The 17,741-nt window shown below is 38.6% G+C and overlaps 1 protein-coding gene across 3 annotated transcripts in view; it reads left to right on the forward strand.

Annotated features, from left to right (window-relative positions):
* Positions 1-13,005, forward strand: part of LOC18425366 (ACD11 homolog protein) — a 41,480-nt gene extending 28,475 nt beyond the window's left edge. For 2 of the 3 annotated variants that reach the window (XM_006829919.4, XM_088863961.1), the window contains 2 exons: positions 7,471-7,616; positions 12,618-13,005. In XM_006829919.4, the coding sequence (XP_006829982.1) occupies positions 7,471-7,616; positions 12,618-12,724 (253 nt within the window). In that variant the 3' untranslated portion in view covers positions 12,725-13,005. Of the gene's footprint in view, positions 1-7,470; positions 7,617-10,226; positions 10,587-12,617 lie in introns of those variants that run through there. The other variant, XM_020661999.2, reaches the window with a different exon arrangement.
* Positions 13,006-17,741: the final 4,736 nt, after the last annotated feature.

The raw sequence follows: 17,741 nt of genomic DNA on the forward strand, positions 1-17,741 counted from the left end.
CCTCACAACCATACCCGAATGTCTTGTCCCTGGGTACTGAAAAGAACAATGAGACGGGAAATAGGTTGCACAACAATTAAAAGGTTTTGTGAGATTTTTGACAGAGAGGACAACTTAGGAACATGCAAAGTGGAGATCCAATTTATGCAGGAAGCTAATGGAATGGTCCCTTTCCTTTAATTGGTACAAGAGATCCATCAACAAAGACAGACTCTTGATTGAAACAAGTAGCATAGGTAGAAAAGAGAGTGGACATACGGTCATGTGTTCAGTGGTTTGTTAATCAGTGATCCAAGGAGCTTATGGGCTAGTAGTGATTTATTTCATGCCAAAAACCCTGTAAAGCGGCATATAAGTCTCCAACTAAATCTTCTTGTTTGAAACTGCTGGTTTAGTACTAATGCTCAGTTTTTTGTGTTATTCTTTTCTCACTCTTTTTATTATTACTGATTGGAAATAAAGTTCTACAATGTATTGGCAACTAACAAATCTTGCATTGTAATTTAACTTGACTGTACGATGCAAAAGTCTTAAGATACAAACAACGCAATATAGAAAGAGGAGCATGACCAAGACGGGTGTGCCACAAATACACCTTTTCTCTATTACCAATCAAGACATGGTATTGTTTGACTTGTTTTAGGAGCTTGATTTACATCTGCAGAAGGTACAATCCTCCATCCTAATGGCCATGCCCAAATGTCTTCCATGTCCCCGGGTCCTGAAAAAAACAAATAGACGGGAAAAAGGTTACACAACAATTCAAAGTTTTTGTAAGATTGTTGACAGATAGAAGATTTTTGGACAACTTATTGTAAGATTGTTGACGGATAGAAGATTATTGGACAACTTACAATCATGCAAAATGGAGGTTAAATTTATGGAGGAAGTTAATGGAATGGTCTCTTTCCTTCAATTGCTAGAAGAGATCCATGATTGACACAAGTAGCATAAGCAGTAAAGAGAGTGGACATACCAATCACATGTTCAGTGGCTGAATCAGTGACATACCAATCACATGTTCAGTGGCTTCTGAATCAGTGATCCAAGGAGCTAGAGATGGAGTCATGGAGACGTGATGTATAATGCACACATACCTCATTGGGCAAGATGCAACTTAGAGGAAGAAGGCTCGTCATGGATGAAGGCCTGCTGCTTAAGATCAAGAAGCTTTCACTTCGAAAAAAATGACCAGTTTATCCTCAGGTAAAGAAGATGTATAGTCACGAGGTAAATCACCAGTAGCATCCTTTTGTCTAGACAAAGTATGACTAGTCTCATCACTAGTCCATGTAGCACATGCTTGAGTTGTATTGAGCTTAGGGCGTCTAATGAGATCGCAACCGATCTCCTTAGTATGTCGAGACTTTCTACAATGGGTATATTGAAACTTATCCTTTTCATCTATGTGAGGCTTTTGTAGCCCATGACCTCAACCTCGACCACTACTATGTCCACGACCATGACTGTGGAAAGCATTGGAATCTAGGGCAGATCTTTGATTCATCAATAGACAGCCATAACTTTCCGACGAGTTCTTTCACACAAAAGAAGGAAATACTGTTTAAATGATGGTACAGATTCTACCACCTTGAACATTAGATATGATCGTTTCATATTAAGAATCAAGGCCCCCCAAAAGGTATATTCTTTTGTTCCATCGTTTCTTTATGTTCTTTTGCACAATATGAGCAGCTTATGGGGTAGTAGTGATTAATTTCATGCAAAAACCCAGTAAAGCAACATATTACTCTCCAACCAAATCTTGTTGTTTGAAGTTGCTGATTTACTACTACTCACAAATTTCTGCGATATTCTTTTTTGAGTAGGCTTCTGTCATTGCGTCCCTTAACTCTTTTGAAGTATGCAATTCATAAATGTCCATTTCAAGTTTGGTTGCATAGACCTCAAAAACCAGTTTATGATAATCATGTCATCAACTTCCCAATCGGCACAAGATGGCTCCTTTGCAGGTGGTTTCACTATATGACGAAAAATATAGCACATTTTTTTTCTAGCCCCAAGGAACAACCTTAGAGATCTAGCCCACTCCAAATATTTTGTACCATAAAATTTGATAGTAGTGATTTGAATGAAAGGAGTGGCTATGTGGAACTCAAGGTATTAAATTCTAATTTGTTTTTACTTTTATTTAATATACCTGAATCCCACTTGCATGGGCCATTATATATTGTTGTAAATTAAAATAATACCCTAGATAAACCTAGCATCTTTATTTTCATTGTCAAAAGAAATAGAAACTATGTAGTAGCTTTAAACAAACTTCCATTAAATTTTTTTGGACAATATAAATGCCTGAAAATTCATAGAAAATAATAAATAATACTAAAAATTAATTAAAAATACTGGGAAGGCTTATTGGAAGATGCCTGGAGTTACCCTTCCAGGTCTTGGTGCACCCCACACCCGATTCCCTGACCAATGACACACTTTTATTCTTTTATGTGTTGCTGAAAATTTTGAGATAGGGAAGCTTTGTAGGTAGTACTTTTTTTTCCTAGGGTTTTAGAAACCTAAAAAATCAACTATGCAAGAGCTTTAAACAAAAGAAATAGATGCCTGGAGTTACCCTCCCAGGTCTTGGTGCACCCTACACCCGATTCCCTGACCGATGACACTTTTATTCTTTTATACGTTGCTGAAAATTTTGACATAGGGAAGCTTTGTAGGTAGTACTTTTTTTTTTCTAGGGTTTTAGAGACCTCAAAAATCAACTAGGATTTATAGAAATCCTATGTGAACAAACTAGGGCTGAGCTTGTGAGTTGATCTCTCTCTAGGTTGGTTGTCACCCTTCTTTTCTTATTGCTATGCAAGTACTCTCTGTAAACATAGAATGCACTAACCTTGTGCATAGGGAAGTCAAATATGTAATCGTGGATGCATAATTCAGAAATAAAATTGCTGCAAGATTTGATACCCATCAAACAGCTGACAAAATTTCAGACATAAAGGGGTTTCGAGGTTTGCTATTGGATGTCAAATAGTTATTAATCCCCAAAAAACTCAATCAGTCTATTTCAAATTTCTTAGAAGGTAAGAACAAATCTGTGGAACCTGCTGAATATTGGATCATTCAATCCTGAATAAACTCAGATCCGATCAAGAAATTAAAAAAAAAAAAAACCAAAAACGAGTGTTGCTCTTATATATATATATATATATATATATAGAGAGAGAGAGAGAGAGAGAGAGAGAGAGAGAGAGAGAGAGAGAGAGAGAGAAAGAATTGGATTTCAACTTCGCCATCTAAATATTCAATTGGACTTTCCTACATTGGTCTGAAAGAAGACAGTTTGTCCCATAGAATTGATTCTTTTAACATCAAGGCAGAGAGTATTCATGACTTTGTAATAGGTTCTATAAATTATAGCAATATTTTGTGATCCAAGGTCCATATCAAATCCTTGAGTTTTTAGATTCAAAGTTAGAACCTTCAAGATATTAGGATCTGTGAGTGCTACCGAGAAATTAGGGTAACAATTAAAATAAATAGGTCCTTCACAAAGACTAGATTGAACTATTCCTAATAAGGAATCAACAAACTATGTCTACAATCACGAACACATAATAAGATAGAATTATTTAATCCTATTCTGGTTAATGGTTTAATGGCTACCTGAATAAGGCCAATGTGCAAGTAATTATACTTTTTCCTCTTATGATCTTCAATCATAGTTCTGGATAACAATTGAAAACTATCATGACTTTCCATTACAGTTATAGTTTTCTCAACCGCTTTTATCGAATAATCACTTCTAAATTCAAATGTTCCTTTCTAATACACATCATATGCTGAAACTTTAGGGATATTCCAATTTTGGATTTGTTTCTCAGCATTATGAATAATAACCTCTTCTGTATTATTGACATGCATAATATTATCACTATTAGATCTACGAGACAAAGATCTTAGTATGCTGGCGATCAGGATAATGGTTTGGTTCACCTAAGAAATTTCTGGTGATAGTCACAGGAAACAATGCTCTTATACGTCTTAACCAAGTTGTCTTCTGGACTTATGAGCTCACTGTGACTTAGGTGTCACTCAAAACTGTGATGAACACTACTATTACCTTAATAGTCACTCTTTGGCTCTGATGTCACACTTAGGACCCAACATCATACAACATAAAAGATTCACTTACGACCCAACAACATACAAAATAAAAGATTCAATATCAACATACAACATAAGAGATTCAATATCAACATAAAAATTCAACAAAAGGAAGTATAAGAAATGAACATAAATTGGAGACGCTTGTCATATAATTGAAACTAATTGATAACTGACTTACATGGATCGGCTTCTATGACTTTGACACACCAGAGTAGACTCAACACACACACTAAGATGGACTTGATACAATACACTGAATAAAAAAGACTCACAATAGAAAATGCTCCAAAAACATTCCCATCATTTATTTATATATATATATATATATATATATGGATAAAGCTACCAAAAGGTGGTGTCTATAGTGAATAGTAATATAGGTAGAATCCCAGCCATTAGATCTTGATCGGACGTTCAAAATACATATCAATATATGAATTTTAATCGTTTTACTAGAGATCGGATCATGATGAAATTTTGGGCATATATACTTGACACCAGAACACACCATATAAAAATATAAAAATACTTTCAAGAATTGAATATGATCAAATCAGCCCCATCATTTTTCAGGTATATTTTGATCATTTTATATTTTGTAGAAGTTTTGTTTTATATATTTTTTTTGTGCGTCTTTTTTAATACACATGCCCAAAATTTCATCATGATCCGATCTCTAAAAAAATATTAAAGTTCATATAGTGACATGTATTTTGTGCCACCCAATGAAGACCTGACGGTTGGGATTCTACCTATATTACTATTCATTATAGGTGCCAAGCTATTCGTAGTTTTTTCGCATATATATATATATATATATATAATTATTTATATCCTCACCATTATCTTCGACAGAAGAGATCTGTTAGTGTTTCTGCTTCCCACAGATTATAAAAGAAGTAGAATAACAAACAAAGAGAGAGGTGGTATAAGAGAAAACGAGGCAAATTAATTGGCTTAGAAGAGAGAAAGTATCATTGACTTCGATGAGAAGCTGCTTAACCATGGTCAAAAGTTGGTTTTCTTTGTAAGGCCTTGAGGACAACCACTGTGAGAAGTTGAGCTTCTATCTAAACCCCTATGAGAGGTTGGATCATGTTACAATACCATACATAATATAGTCAAACACAATAACATTATTAATATCATTGCCACTTCGAGCAGGCAAACCTCCGCACAAGCCACTTCAAGGGGGCCGGTCCTCCATTAGGGTTTCACTTAGGTCTTTCTCTAGCTCCCTTTATGACTTGCTCTCTCCCTAGTTATTTCCTTCTAAACACTATCTCAGATAATTGTAATATCTATCCCATATCTGTCATCCTAATTAAAATATCTTTATCTTATCTAAATAACAAGCCTAACCAACCTAAACAATAGGAAACAATAGAAAACTAGGGACGTATCATTCCACCCCCCTTGAAAACAACCTTGTCCTCAAGGTTGGTGAACTTTCTCTCTCTCTCTCTCTCTCTCTCTCTCCTTTTTTTTCTTTTCCAAATATTCCCACTTCCACACCATCGATTCACTTTCACCGTTGGAACATTTTTGAAGCCAAGTGAATGTACGGCCTTTTACTTTCCAGTTCTCGTTGTTAGTATTTGGTAACTTTGTGTTGATATTTGGAAACCTAATTTTCTTTGGTTACTTTGTAGTTTTTGTTTTTCAAATCTTCCACCTTTTTTGAGAATTCTCCTTTTTCAGCCTCGTCTCATTTTTCAGCTTCTTCTTTTTCTTCTTTTGCATCTTCTTCTTGTTTTTCACTTTGACTTCGCGAGGCATTGGCTCCAGAGGGTATTTGGCATTAGCTCCACCAATGTAGTTTTCTTTTTTCTGATTTTTCGCCTTTTTTGAGAATTTTCTGTTTTCAGCTTCTTCTTTTTCTTCGTTTGCGGCTTCTTCTTCTTTTTCACTTTGACTTTGCAAGGCATTGGCTCTAGAGGATCTTTGGCATTAGGTTCTTTGTAGGGCATTAGCTCCAACAAATGATCGACACTCTTTTATTATTCATGATCCGCTCATCAATTTTTTCTTCGAGTTTCTTCAACGCTCCTATCATTTCCTTCATCATGTGCCTTATTTCCTCAATTGTAGCACGATCCATCAGAAATGCCCTGGGAACGATGCTCTGACACCTATTGTTATGATCCCATACAAATATAATAAGAAATAATAAAAACAAATAATAACTTTATTCATAATAATATTTCACTTCGAGGGTGTAAACCTCCTCACAAGCCACTTCGAGGGAGGCAGTCCTCCATTAGGGTTTCACTTAGGTTTTTCTCTGGCTCCCTTCTACAGCTTACTCTCTCCCTATTTATTTTCTTCTAAACACTATCTCAAATTACTGTAATATCTATCCCATATTTATCCTACTAATTAAAATGTCTTTATCTTACCTATCTAAATAACAAACCTAACTAAAATCCCTAAACAATAGGAAACTAGGGCGTATCTGATCAGTGGCTTAACCGCCCGGAAAAAGGTTTGGACAACTAAAAGAAGGGACTTTGGCTCCAACCCAAACCTCAGCCTCAGCCACAGGTACAGCTTCAGCCAAGCCAGCTAGGCATCACATGCTCGTGTGTGTGTGTGGAGAGCACCCAACAGGCTCGAAGTCTCTCTCTTCTAAGCCCCCATAGGGCTAAGGAAGTTTCCCACATATAAAACCTTAAGAGTCTTTTCTCTAGGCATTATGGGACTGCAACTCCTCAGCCATATTTTGCTTTAACTTATAAAAATACCCAAACAGAGGGTACCATACTGGGGTTTTTTTATGACACTCTTTAAAGTACTAACAAGATACTCCTCATCAGGACATTGGTCTTGAAGGATTTGATGATGGACCCGTTTCCTAAGATATGTACATACATCTATATCACATTGACAGAGGCCAACGTTCAATCTTTTTTCAACTTCCTCACCTTTTCCCATGATTTTTTGCAGTGTTTGCAAGATATATGGTTCGAAGATGAGACTTCTAAGGTTAAGCATACAGATTAAGATATTTAAAACCTTTTCTTTTGGCCCATTTTGATCCCCAGATTTTCCCTTTATTATGTGTTACTTTTGCAGATGCAATAAAGTTCCATGGAAACTTATCCTTATAATGTATGGAATAAACGTATTATTTATGATTCAAATACAGGTCTTATTTCTATAAATATTTGTAACTGTTGATTCTACAATTAATTTGTGTATAAATGTGAAGATATATGATAACGAGTTAGGTATTGCCCGTTGTGGCAGCATGCTTAATATGATTCATTTGTGCTGTTTTTGTATTATCCAAGGTGTCATGTAAGATGTTCTCTTGTAATGTTGCAGAGGATCCTCTTTGAAGGAACCGGCATCGACAGCTTACACACAAGTTTGTGCTCCATATCACAGCTGGGCCATCCGGAAAGCGGTTAGTGCAGGAATGTATGCTCTTCCGACAAGGGAACAACTATTGAATAAGCTGAATGAAACTGGTGAGATTAGATTTTTTTTTGTTTTTTTTTGTTTTTTCTTGTTTTTTATGAAACTTGCCTGACTTGGGATGCCTGCTCATCAGAACTGCCTTCTGATCAGAACTACCTTTTCAGAACTTCATATCAAACACTTCTTTGGACAGGACAGGACAGGAAACAAATAGTTGTTTTGCTTCATCTTTGTTGAGTAACTAGGTTTTAGGGAAGCATAACTATGGTAGATAAATAGTTTGAGACTTTTTTTTTGATAAAAGATAAATAGTTTAAGAATTTAATTCCAAATTCTTTTAAATTGCTTGTATCATGGGGAGGAACCCATCAACATGTTTTGACTTCTCTTTCCTTAGGTTGTGATTGTAAATTAGGGAAACAGACTAATACCCCTTCTCCATGCTTGTAGTCCCTAATAAGCCCTCAGGTCTATGGAAAGCCCGTGGTCCCTCTCCCAGTTTTTAGATCAGGGTTCAAAACCCCTCTCAACTTCTTTCCCACTATGATGTACCATACAACCCTTTTTTGTTTGGAAAATGATCTGTTGGTCCAGGTCCTGTGACAACCCATGAACCAATTGACCGATGAACCCCTCCCTCTCTTTAGAGAGGAACCATTGCATGGTACCCCACCTAGGAGAGAGAAAAGCACCAAATATACCAGTTAACCAACTATGAAAAGAAGAAGAGACCTACTTTCTCACTCATCATTGCTAGAGCGAGAGTGGCTTCCCATTCTTCTCACACATCAAATCACTCTTACAAGTCAACGGTCCTCATAGGCGCTTTCTCCATTATCAAACTAACACAGACGAAAGACAAATCAAGAGAGGAGGAGTTAAGAGGGGAGGTTGAGAGAGTTTCTCTCTCTAACTTGTAAATAAAAGCAAAATCTTGAATGGGTGTTTGAGAGAGAGAGAGAGAGAGAGAGAGCTAGTTTTGGAAAAGAAATTGCACTAGAATGCTAGATGCTTGGGTGGTTTTCTCCTCCCCGGGTATAGTCATGAAACTGTAAGGCCTCAAATTGACTATTTTCAAACCAAACATGACCATGAATCCCTCTTTTGTCCCTTCGAATCAAACCCCCACCCTTAAATAGCTCATGTCTCTCTCTCTCTCTCTCTGAAGCCTTAACTAGTAGTTTGAGAGGAAAAGAGACCAGCCATGAATAATGATGGTTATCATCAGTGGCACCTCAAAATGCAGACAGCGGGCATTCTTCGGACCCAGAAATCTGTTTTTTCACCACCAGTTGCCATAATGTGCAGGATGGTCAAATTGCTGGGGTTATTTAGGTTCAATTAATAGTTGGAGTCTCAGATTATAGGCGTATGATGCGAGAGAGCGGAGTGGGAAAATGGAGCACAGCTACATTCTCCTAATCAATGAGGTGGTTTTTTTTTGCACTTAAAAATCACAAGAGAGAGAGAGAGAGAGAGAGAGAGAGAGAGAGAGAGAGACCCCTAGCTTCTTTTTTGATGGAAAGATGGGGGTTCACTAGTTGGAGGCCTCTACCTTCTTTTTTGATGGAAAGACAGGGGTTCACTAGTTGTATTAGAGTGGAAAGAGAGCTTTTTTGATGGAGAGCAAGGGTTTCATGGTTTGTTTTAGGGCTTTGGATCAACAGGCCATGTAATAAAGGGCAACAATTGTATTGTAAATCATACTGTGTAAAACGTTGGAGGGGGTTTATGTCCCAATCTAAAACTTGGAGGGGTCCCATGGGCTCTCCATGGACCCGAGGGCTTATTAGGGACTACAAATGTGGGGAGGGGGGTATAGTCCTTTTTCCTTTAATGAATTTGTCTGCAGCCTTACATGAGTTTTAGGTCTGCACCAGTTCTAAGTTCTACTATCGAGTTTCTGTGCCAATTAAATGAACATAACTCCCATGTTACATATATGCACCATAATTACTGTTGATCGATTCAATATATTTTTTTATGGGATAAAGAAAAGTCTCTATCAGAAGTTCACTTTATAATTTCAGAAGCAGTGATTATCCATATCTGGTTTGATTTATGCCTGAGAAGTTGGTCTCTAAAGTAACTCTATATTGCCCCACCTTTTTACCGCCATTCGACCACATTCATTGAGAAACTTTCGATTATCAGGTGAACCTACAGAAGTCCAAGGGGATTTTATTAGTGCCTTGCTCTTTGCACTTAGAGCCTGAAAAACATCTCACATTCTCCCTATCTGAATCTGTTGCAAACCCCCAACACCAGCCAATCTTTGATTTTGTTTATTTTGTTCATTTGATGAGGGGATCTTTTGATCACTTCCAGGGTCCTTTGCCCCATCAGAATGGGTACCATAACATCCATAACTCCATGACCTCACTTTGCTTCACTTCTTTTCTAGATTAATGAAGATAAAGGTCCCCTACTCATTTTTCATTAATACAAGGAAATAAGAAAAAAATGTGTATGATGCAATAGCCATTATAAGAGGCAGTTTATATCATGATCAACTATAAAATATTAGAAGATTACGCCTAGAGTTCCATACAGTTGGATCTTCGAGATTTCTAGCAAGTTTATATGCTTCCATATTCGCTGCACTATTCTTATAGTTATTATTCCAAAAGAAAGCTAACATTTGCAGCCAACACGAGAAGTTTCCAAGAGGGAGACACATTTTTCATGCAGTTCAACAGAAGGGACGAATCAGTAACAAATTCTGGACATCATTGGTGGCAACACTAGTAAGGCAGCCAACCCATGCTAAAGAGCATCAATTGATACCACAAATAACACCACGTTAGAAGAAGCACCATCGACACATTGTTTCCATCAACCCAACAATAGAAGAGACCATGAGATGTCTGTACATTTGTGCATCTGTAATTATCGTTCATACACCTGAGGCAAGCCCTTGAAATTCAAAATGCCATATCAAGCTGCAACAATGTAATAGATTGATGTTACTCTGTCTCTGCATCCCTATAAAGCACACACAAATGAAAAGGTATTCTTAGCATCAATACTTGCAAAAACTTCTCTTCTAGACCACTCAAGCTGTAAATAAACACCCACTAGTTTATTGGACATTTTTTTGAGAATGAGTTTTCTGTTTGATTCATGTATAAAAATAAACTGGGGTTTACTAAACCAATTTGTGTTGTTGTTTGACATATTATGCAGCTTTAAGACCAATATTCAGCCACCCATCACTGCCTTCATGTCACCAAGGTTCCCCTAAAAGGAACTCCTCGTGTCACTTGCACGTTTGTTTGTAGTCATGATGAATATACCCAAAAGTGGTGCTCCAAAGATTCCTCGCTACCATTTTCTTAATATAAAGAGTGTGTGCGTGTGTGCATATGTGGACTGCTTTGATGCTTCCACTGAACCTAACACAATCCTTAAACTCCATAACTATTGCTTTGATGTTTGCCCTTGCTCCACAGCCTGCTCCATTGCCTAGCAAATTTTGGAGATTTAATAGCCTTCCTGAATTTGCTTTACTGGACCACATTCCTCTTCATTGTCTCCTCCTCAATTGTCAACATACTATTCGCACAAATATTATAGAGGTGAGAACCTTCATTTACCAATCTGATGTCCTTGATTTCTGACACCCAAATCGAACTTGGTCTTACAAACCTCCTTTTAGTTGCCAAAATTAATCGCTTGATGGGCATCCGGTAGATGGACATGTATTTAAGGGGAATTGAAGAGTCCTCCAGTCCTTATGGGATTATGTAACGTGAGAACAATCATGGCCATCTTCCTTTGTTGAACAAATATTAAGATACATATATAGTTGAAGCTTAAGGTGACTTGAGACCAGTAAAAGAGACCAAAAGGGTTAATATAGTCTACCACCATGGAAGATTATTCATGTGAACAAAACATGCAACTAATATATTATATATTATTTAGAAGTATGAGCTAGTTATGCAAAATAGCCATTACTTGGTGTTAAGTTGAATATGAATGTTTGAACTTTTGACCTATCAAAGAGCGCCAAGAGGGATGGTAGATTCTACCACTAAAGGAATTATGATCCCACAGTTCAGTTTACCTGTGAACCCTCAGATATGATGCAAAGGATTTTGGATCACATATAACTTAGGATCTTGAAGGTTTGAGTTCCTAAAGTTTAAAAATCGCATGGAGTGTGGTTCCCCTCCTTGGAGCCCAAGAGCGAGCTTTTGGAGCAAGACGGCCCTTGATTAGGAGATCATGACTATAAACTGTGGAACAAAAGTAGCACCACTTACCATTGCCAATCTCCATGCTTCCACAAACATAAGGAGTCTACCTGTTTCCTCCATTTGCATACAACGCTTCCTTTCTAGTTCCTATTACAATTTTCTTCTGCAATACCTCCCAATCATTCATCATTGAGTAGTCTAATTTGATGCTCTTAAAGATGGTGCATCAGCAAGCTTGTGATGTACCATATTGAACATTCAATCATGGAAGTTGTTGTAAACCATTTGTAGTACCCACTTTGAATGATATAAAGATAGATTATTTAGAGAAACTAAAATGGTCAAAATATCTCACAAGAGCGACTCATTTCTCTTGGATGCACATAACTGCACAAAACTGACTGCATTCAGGTGCTAGATGATTTGTTGGTGTCTAAAGAACTGCAGAGTTCTTTCTCTCTCTATTTTTTTTCCGTTTTTTTTTTCTTCTTGTAAACCAAATTGATGCAGCACTTAAATCTATCATAACTGTATCATCTTTTATACTGAATTACCATTGGTTTTAAGTTTTAAATGATTAGGAGATTTGACTAAGTCATACATTGGACTCTTTTACTGTTATATTAGAGTTTGGCTAGAGGAATCTCCCTGACTTTAATGTTGAAGGGAGCTCACTATCTAAATAACCATAGTTTTTTGTCTCCTCCCATATGCAGCATTTGATCCATCAAAATTCTGATTATCAGCTTTTTATACTGAGTAACAATTTTTTCCAACTTTTGGGTTTTGATTGGAACTCGTGCTAATTGCTGTGGATGGATCTCTTTAACTGTCCTATTGGTCTTGCAGAGTACTCTGTGGAAAAGGAAATGAAAAGGTACATTGCTGCTTCAGACCCTGTCATCAAGTATATTGACAAGCTCTTTGTTTCAAAGAACATTAGTTTAGATTGGTGAATGTAAAAATTGGGTTGCATGACAGTGGAGTTTAACATGGTGCAGATCCGCTGGTGTATCTTGGATAATTCTTAGATCCACGATTCCATTCTTTGTCTTATTTTTTGTCTTTTTGCCTTCAATGAGATTGTATTTAAACTATGTGCATTTGGTGTTCTTCTATCTGCTTGGTACTCTTTTTTTCTGGAGGATTCCACAATTGTTTTTGTGTGAAGATGACACGGGAGAGAACAGTCCCGAAGAAATAAAAGCCAGCCCCATGCAATCAGTAGTTTTGGTCAGCATTGCCCCTTGGTAACATCTAGGAGGCTACATTATAATTTAAGGAAATTGAGTTCAATTTTTTATGAAGATTTGAAGTCAAAGAGGAGCAGTTGTCTTCTATCCTGCTTCTAAGTGGAGCCAATCTAGGATGCAGTTCCTTTGTTGTGTAGAGCCTTTACTTTCTTTTAGTTTCAATCTGTCTGTAAATAGAAAAAGCTATTAGACTCAGAAAAACTAGTAAGGACACTATAATAATTTAATTCCAAGACGAGGTCACAAAAAACACTGTATGGCTCCTAGGTGCCTAGGAGGGACCTAGGATGCCCAGTGCGTACGTGACTGTGCAGAGCCTCAGGTGTCTGCATATATGTGCCATCCAAATGCACATATATGCCAATGTGTGAAAAATATATAGTTTTGTATTTATATATATTCCAACTTTTTTTATAGAAATATATGTGCATATATGTTGAAACATGTTCAAGCATTGACTTTTTTGGGGCTATTTGTAGCAACTTTGATTACATGCTCCTCACTAATCTCCTCAATGTCCTCATCAATCAAATAGACTCCGTAATGTGCATCATGAACATCTTTAAAAGTATTGTACCTAAAGGATAGATTACCAACATGTTCATGATACTCCTATCACTCCTTGAATTTGTTGTATTGGACGCCACATTTGACCCCGCCCATCCTTATGGGACTCATGGTGTATTCTACCGCTTTCTTTAGTAAAGGCTTTGAAGGTTTATATGAGGTTGGGCTTTTCAACCCTAGCTCAAATTGGTTAATTGCTTCCATTGTATGAAAGTTAATTAGGTGAGCAGTGGTAAAAGGAATGTCTCCAGGATAAAAAACCAGCGAGCAATGAATTGATTTACTTGACCCCTTCCTTGAATTCGTTTTTAGTACTCACTGGCTTGTTTCCGTATGTCTTTCCCTTTCTCAGTTGTGGCCTTGGGATGGGGTGGGAAAAAAAAAGAAAAAAAAAAAGAAAAAAGAAAAAAAAAGAAAAAAGAAAAAAAAAGAAAAAGAAAGCTTGAATAGGCCCCCTTAAACACGAGCCTCTTAGAGCTTTGAGATAATGCCCCCTGGCTCAGCTCATCATCCTCCTTATCTTCACAAAAAAATATTAACTTCTTCTCTCAAATATGGCAAATGCTTCTCCTTGGTTATTTTCACAACTTCTACATATTCAAGAGTCTATTGGAATATCTTTCTTCACATGCACATAAGCTTTTTTATACAGGGCAACAACATCTATTACCATCAAGATGTTTTCTGAACCTATCCATCATGGCCTTTGAAATATGACCATAAAAGTTGCACACAATTTTGTTTTTATCATTTTTATATGGGTTAGTAAAATATTTCCATCCTAAATTCCTATTCCTCGTAGGGCTCAAAGAAGATATTCCGAATCTAAAGAAATATCAAATATAGAGATTTTTTACTAGCCTTTTTGCTTGAATTTTTATCTTCAATGTTTTGGATATCTATCGTTCTCAAAATGAATTTCCAATAAGGTATGGTAAGGTCATTTCCAATAAGGTATGGTAAGGTCTATGATGAAACTAAAAATTTTCTTGATTAAAAAAATCACAAAGTGAGGAGGATGCAAGGAGGGGTTTCTAATGACGGTTGTATTGGAGGGTATTTTTGACACACTGAACGAGATCCTTGTTGGTGAGGGCTTTCCTAAGCAGTTTACTACTAGTTTCTCAGTCCAGTACGTCTTTGGGTGGCTCTTCGCATACTTTTCTGAGAGAGGAACCAATCTTGGGGTGTACGAAGTTAATGGGGGCCTTGTAGGGTATTCTTGCTCCCGCATGCTAAAAATTGCAGGAATGAGGGCCGTCTTCAGATGGTCAAGGAGAAGCACACAAGTTTTTGGCCAATGTCTCCTTCTTCTCTAGTGGGAGCCCTTTTATTGTAGATGGTCCCGCCGATGGTGTCATTACAGACGGTTTTGGCAAGGTTTCTGACGAATAGGCCACCGAGACAAAGGAGATTATATATCTCCTAAGTGTGAGAGGATGCATCTTGCCCTTCAAGGGGGTTGGAGACAGGAAGTTGGAAGGTTACTTCCCTCACAGGATTGCGCGCCATCATGACCTGGACTAGGGGTGTTGCTTCACCATCCTTTTTGAGAAAAAGTATGGGAAGAAGGGTGAACAACAAGACCATGAAGCTCCGGGAGTGAGTCGTGAGGCTTGGACTGATATCATGAGGATGGCTTGGGAGACTTGTCTTTGCCTCATGAGGCTAAGCAAGTTCGTAGTCCCCCACTATGGTCGTGTGGGTCACGCGTCAGAAGCTTATTGGCGGTGGTAGAACATCACCAACCGTTCTTAATAGCGTTCGGAGCATCCCTAGAAGCCAACAATAGTGCCAAGCACGATAGTAGGTTGGGAAGACATTTTGCTCCACCTTTCTTCCCCCAAGTTTGTGAGTTGGATTTCCTGTAAATTGGAGAGAGCTCGCCCCGTCGGGGCAAGAATGCTCTAACTACTGATGAGCCATGTAGTGAACCCCTTGAAAAGAGGGAAAAGAAGAAAGGGGGAAGAAAGATGAAAGGGATAAAGAGTCTCGAGCCCATCCCTGTGGCCCCCAAAAGAAGCGCTCACGTGAGCAAGAAGAGTGCCTCAATTCCGAGCACGTCACCACCACCTCCACCTGCCAAGAGTGCAAGGGTAGAGGCTTCTACTGTCATGACTCCACCCCTCATGGTGTCACGTTCGGCTCTAAGGGTAGAGCCAGAAGCTACTGTGGCTTAGTCCAAAAGGCTAAGCCTGACCACCTTCAGTTTTAGTTGTGAGCCGAGAAGGGCTTCTTCTGTAGTGGTGGAGATAGTGACACCTCCTGCTGTAAGTCTTGTTGGGTCTCCTGTTCGCCTATCCCTGAGCCCAGGAGACTTACCTGTGCACCGTCATCGAAGAGGGGAGTATTGAGGCTGTCAGTGAAGACTTGGGAACAGAGGTGGTAGCTCAAGGAGTGCCTGCCCCATCTGCTTCAGAAGTGGAGCCAGAAGTGGGGCATCCCTTGGACATTCCTTCTTTGGATTTGGTGATAGTATCGGCTCCAGAGGTGCCAGCTTCAGAAGTGCATGCTGAAGATCCCTCCACTGAGCCTCCCACTCCTCTCACTGAGCCTTTGACACTTATTGTCCGTGAGCCAGCTGTCTCGGCTGATTCTCTTGTCACGGCTAGTCATTTGCCTTTCCCAATGCCAAGAGCCGCTTCAGACGTGAAGACTTCGGTAGTTGTGTCTTTATTGCGCTCAAGCCTTCAAATGGTAAAGGAGTGCCCCCTCCCCGATCTTGCAACCAAGGTCGCTATAGTTAGAGACTGTGCTACGGCCTATGATAAGGGAGTATTTGATTGGTTTGAGGGGCTCCTGCAAAACCTCGAGGGCTGGGGAGCTGAAGCCCTTCAACGTGAGTCTGTGGTGCAGGTGTCCTATGAGGCACACTTGGCTTCTTCTGAGGAAGTTTTGGCTAAGCAACAAGGTCTCATCGAGAAATAAGAGAAGAGGAAGGATTTTCTCACTTCTCATTAGGTTTGCCTTGGGGAGGACAACACTATCCTCTCTAACGAGATACATAGTGCTGAAGATGAGATAACAATGTTGCAAGTTCGCGTGGCGCAGCTGAAAACCCGACAGAGTCAACAGCAGAGGAGATATGAAGGAGGTCTCAGCAATTGGAGCGACTGAATTCCGAGATTGCATAAGTTAATGCTTTGCCAAGTGAAATCACTCAAGCCATTTATTGCCTCAAGGAGCAGAGGCAGGCTGCACTGGAGTGTGTGGATGAGTTGAAGGCAAATATTCACGAAGCTCTTGACAATTTTTAGGGACTTGTGAATTATTTATTTATTTTTCGGTTTTATCATTGTTACCCCATGAATCTTGCAATTCTTTGACATATATATGGAATAATTCTTTTTCTTCTTTGCTTGCATGCTCCCTTGATGGTTTGCTTCTCCAGCTTGCATTTTGCACATTTCGTGTTTTCCATGGTTTGCATTCTTTGCGTTGGACTCTCATCTCCTCAAGGAACGGGATAAGGGATGGGCCTCGAAAGCCTGTTGGGAGTGAATTTGAACTCCTCCATGCATGACTTGAATTCCCTCTAGGGTTTTCGTTCAAGTCCTTGGGGCATGTGCCATTTCTGGTTTTCACAAGGACCCTGTATTTATTTTTTTTTGTGGCGCTTTTGCCCATGGTTTTTATACTATGTCTGCCATTTTTATATTTTTACTCATAATGCCCTTGTGGGTTTTCATCGTCCCACTGAGCGAAAGGCTAAGATGCCACTGTTGGATGAAGAGGTTCAGGAGCTTGGTGAATGAAGCTTGAATGAATTTGACATATTGGACAGTTTTTTGCGACCATAAGGGAGTTAGTATTCAGAGTAGGCCAGTAATAGCCTATCTTGATGATTTTTCTGTACAACTTAGGACCAGATTGATGCATCCCACAAACTCCATCATGAACTTCTTTGAGCATGTGGTTTACTTTTTTTTTTATCACTGCATCCGAGCAGCATATCATTATAGGAGATTCGAAATAAGATATCGTCACGATACACATATCGTGTGGCTGACCTTCGGATCTTATTGTGCTCAATAAGGTCTTTAGGAAGCCGATTATGTTGGAGATACTCTTTGATTGGGATGCACCAATCTGCTACTAGCTCTACTTCTGCACACACATGCTCTGACAACTCTGACTCTTCTTCATTTTGTCC

This window comes from Amborella trichopoda, chromosome 4 (genome assembly GCF_054954075.1).
Source record: "Amborella trichopoda isolate Santa Cruz 75 chromosome 4, AtrichopodaSantaCruz75HAP2 v2.0, whole genome shotgun sequence".
NCBI lineage: Eukaryota > Viridiplantae > Streptophyta > Magnoliopsida > Amborellales > Amborellaceae > Amborella > Amborella trichopoda.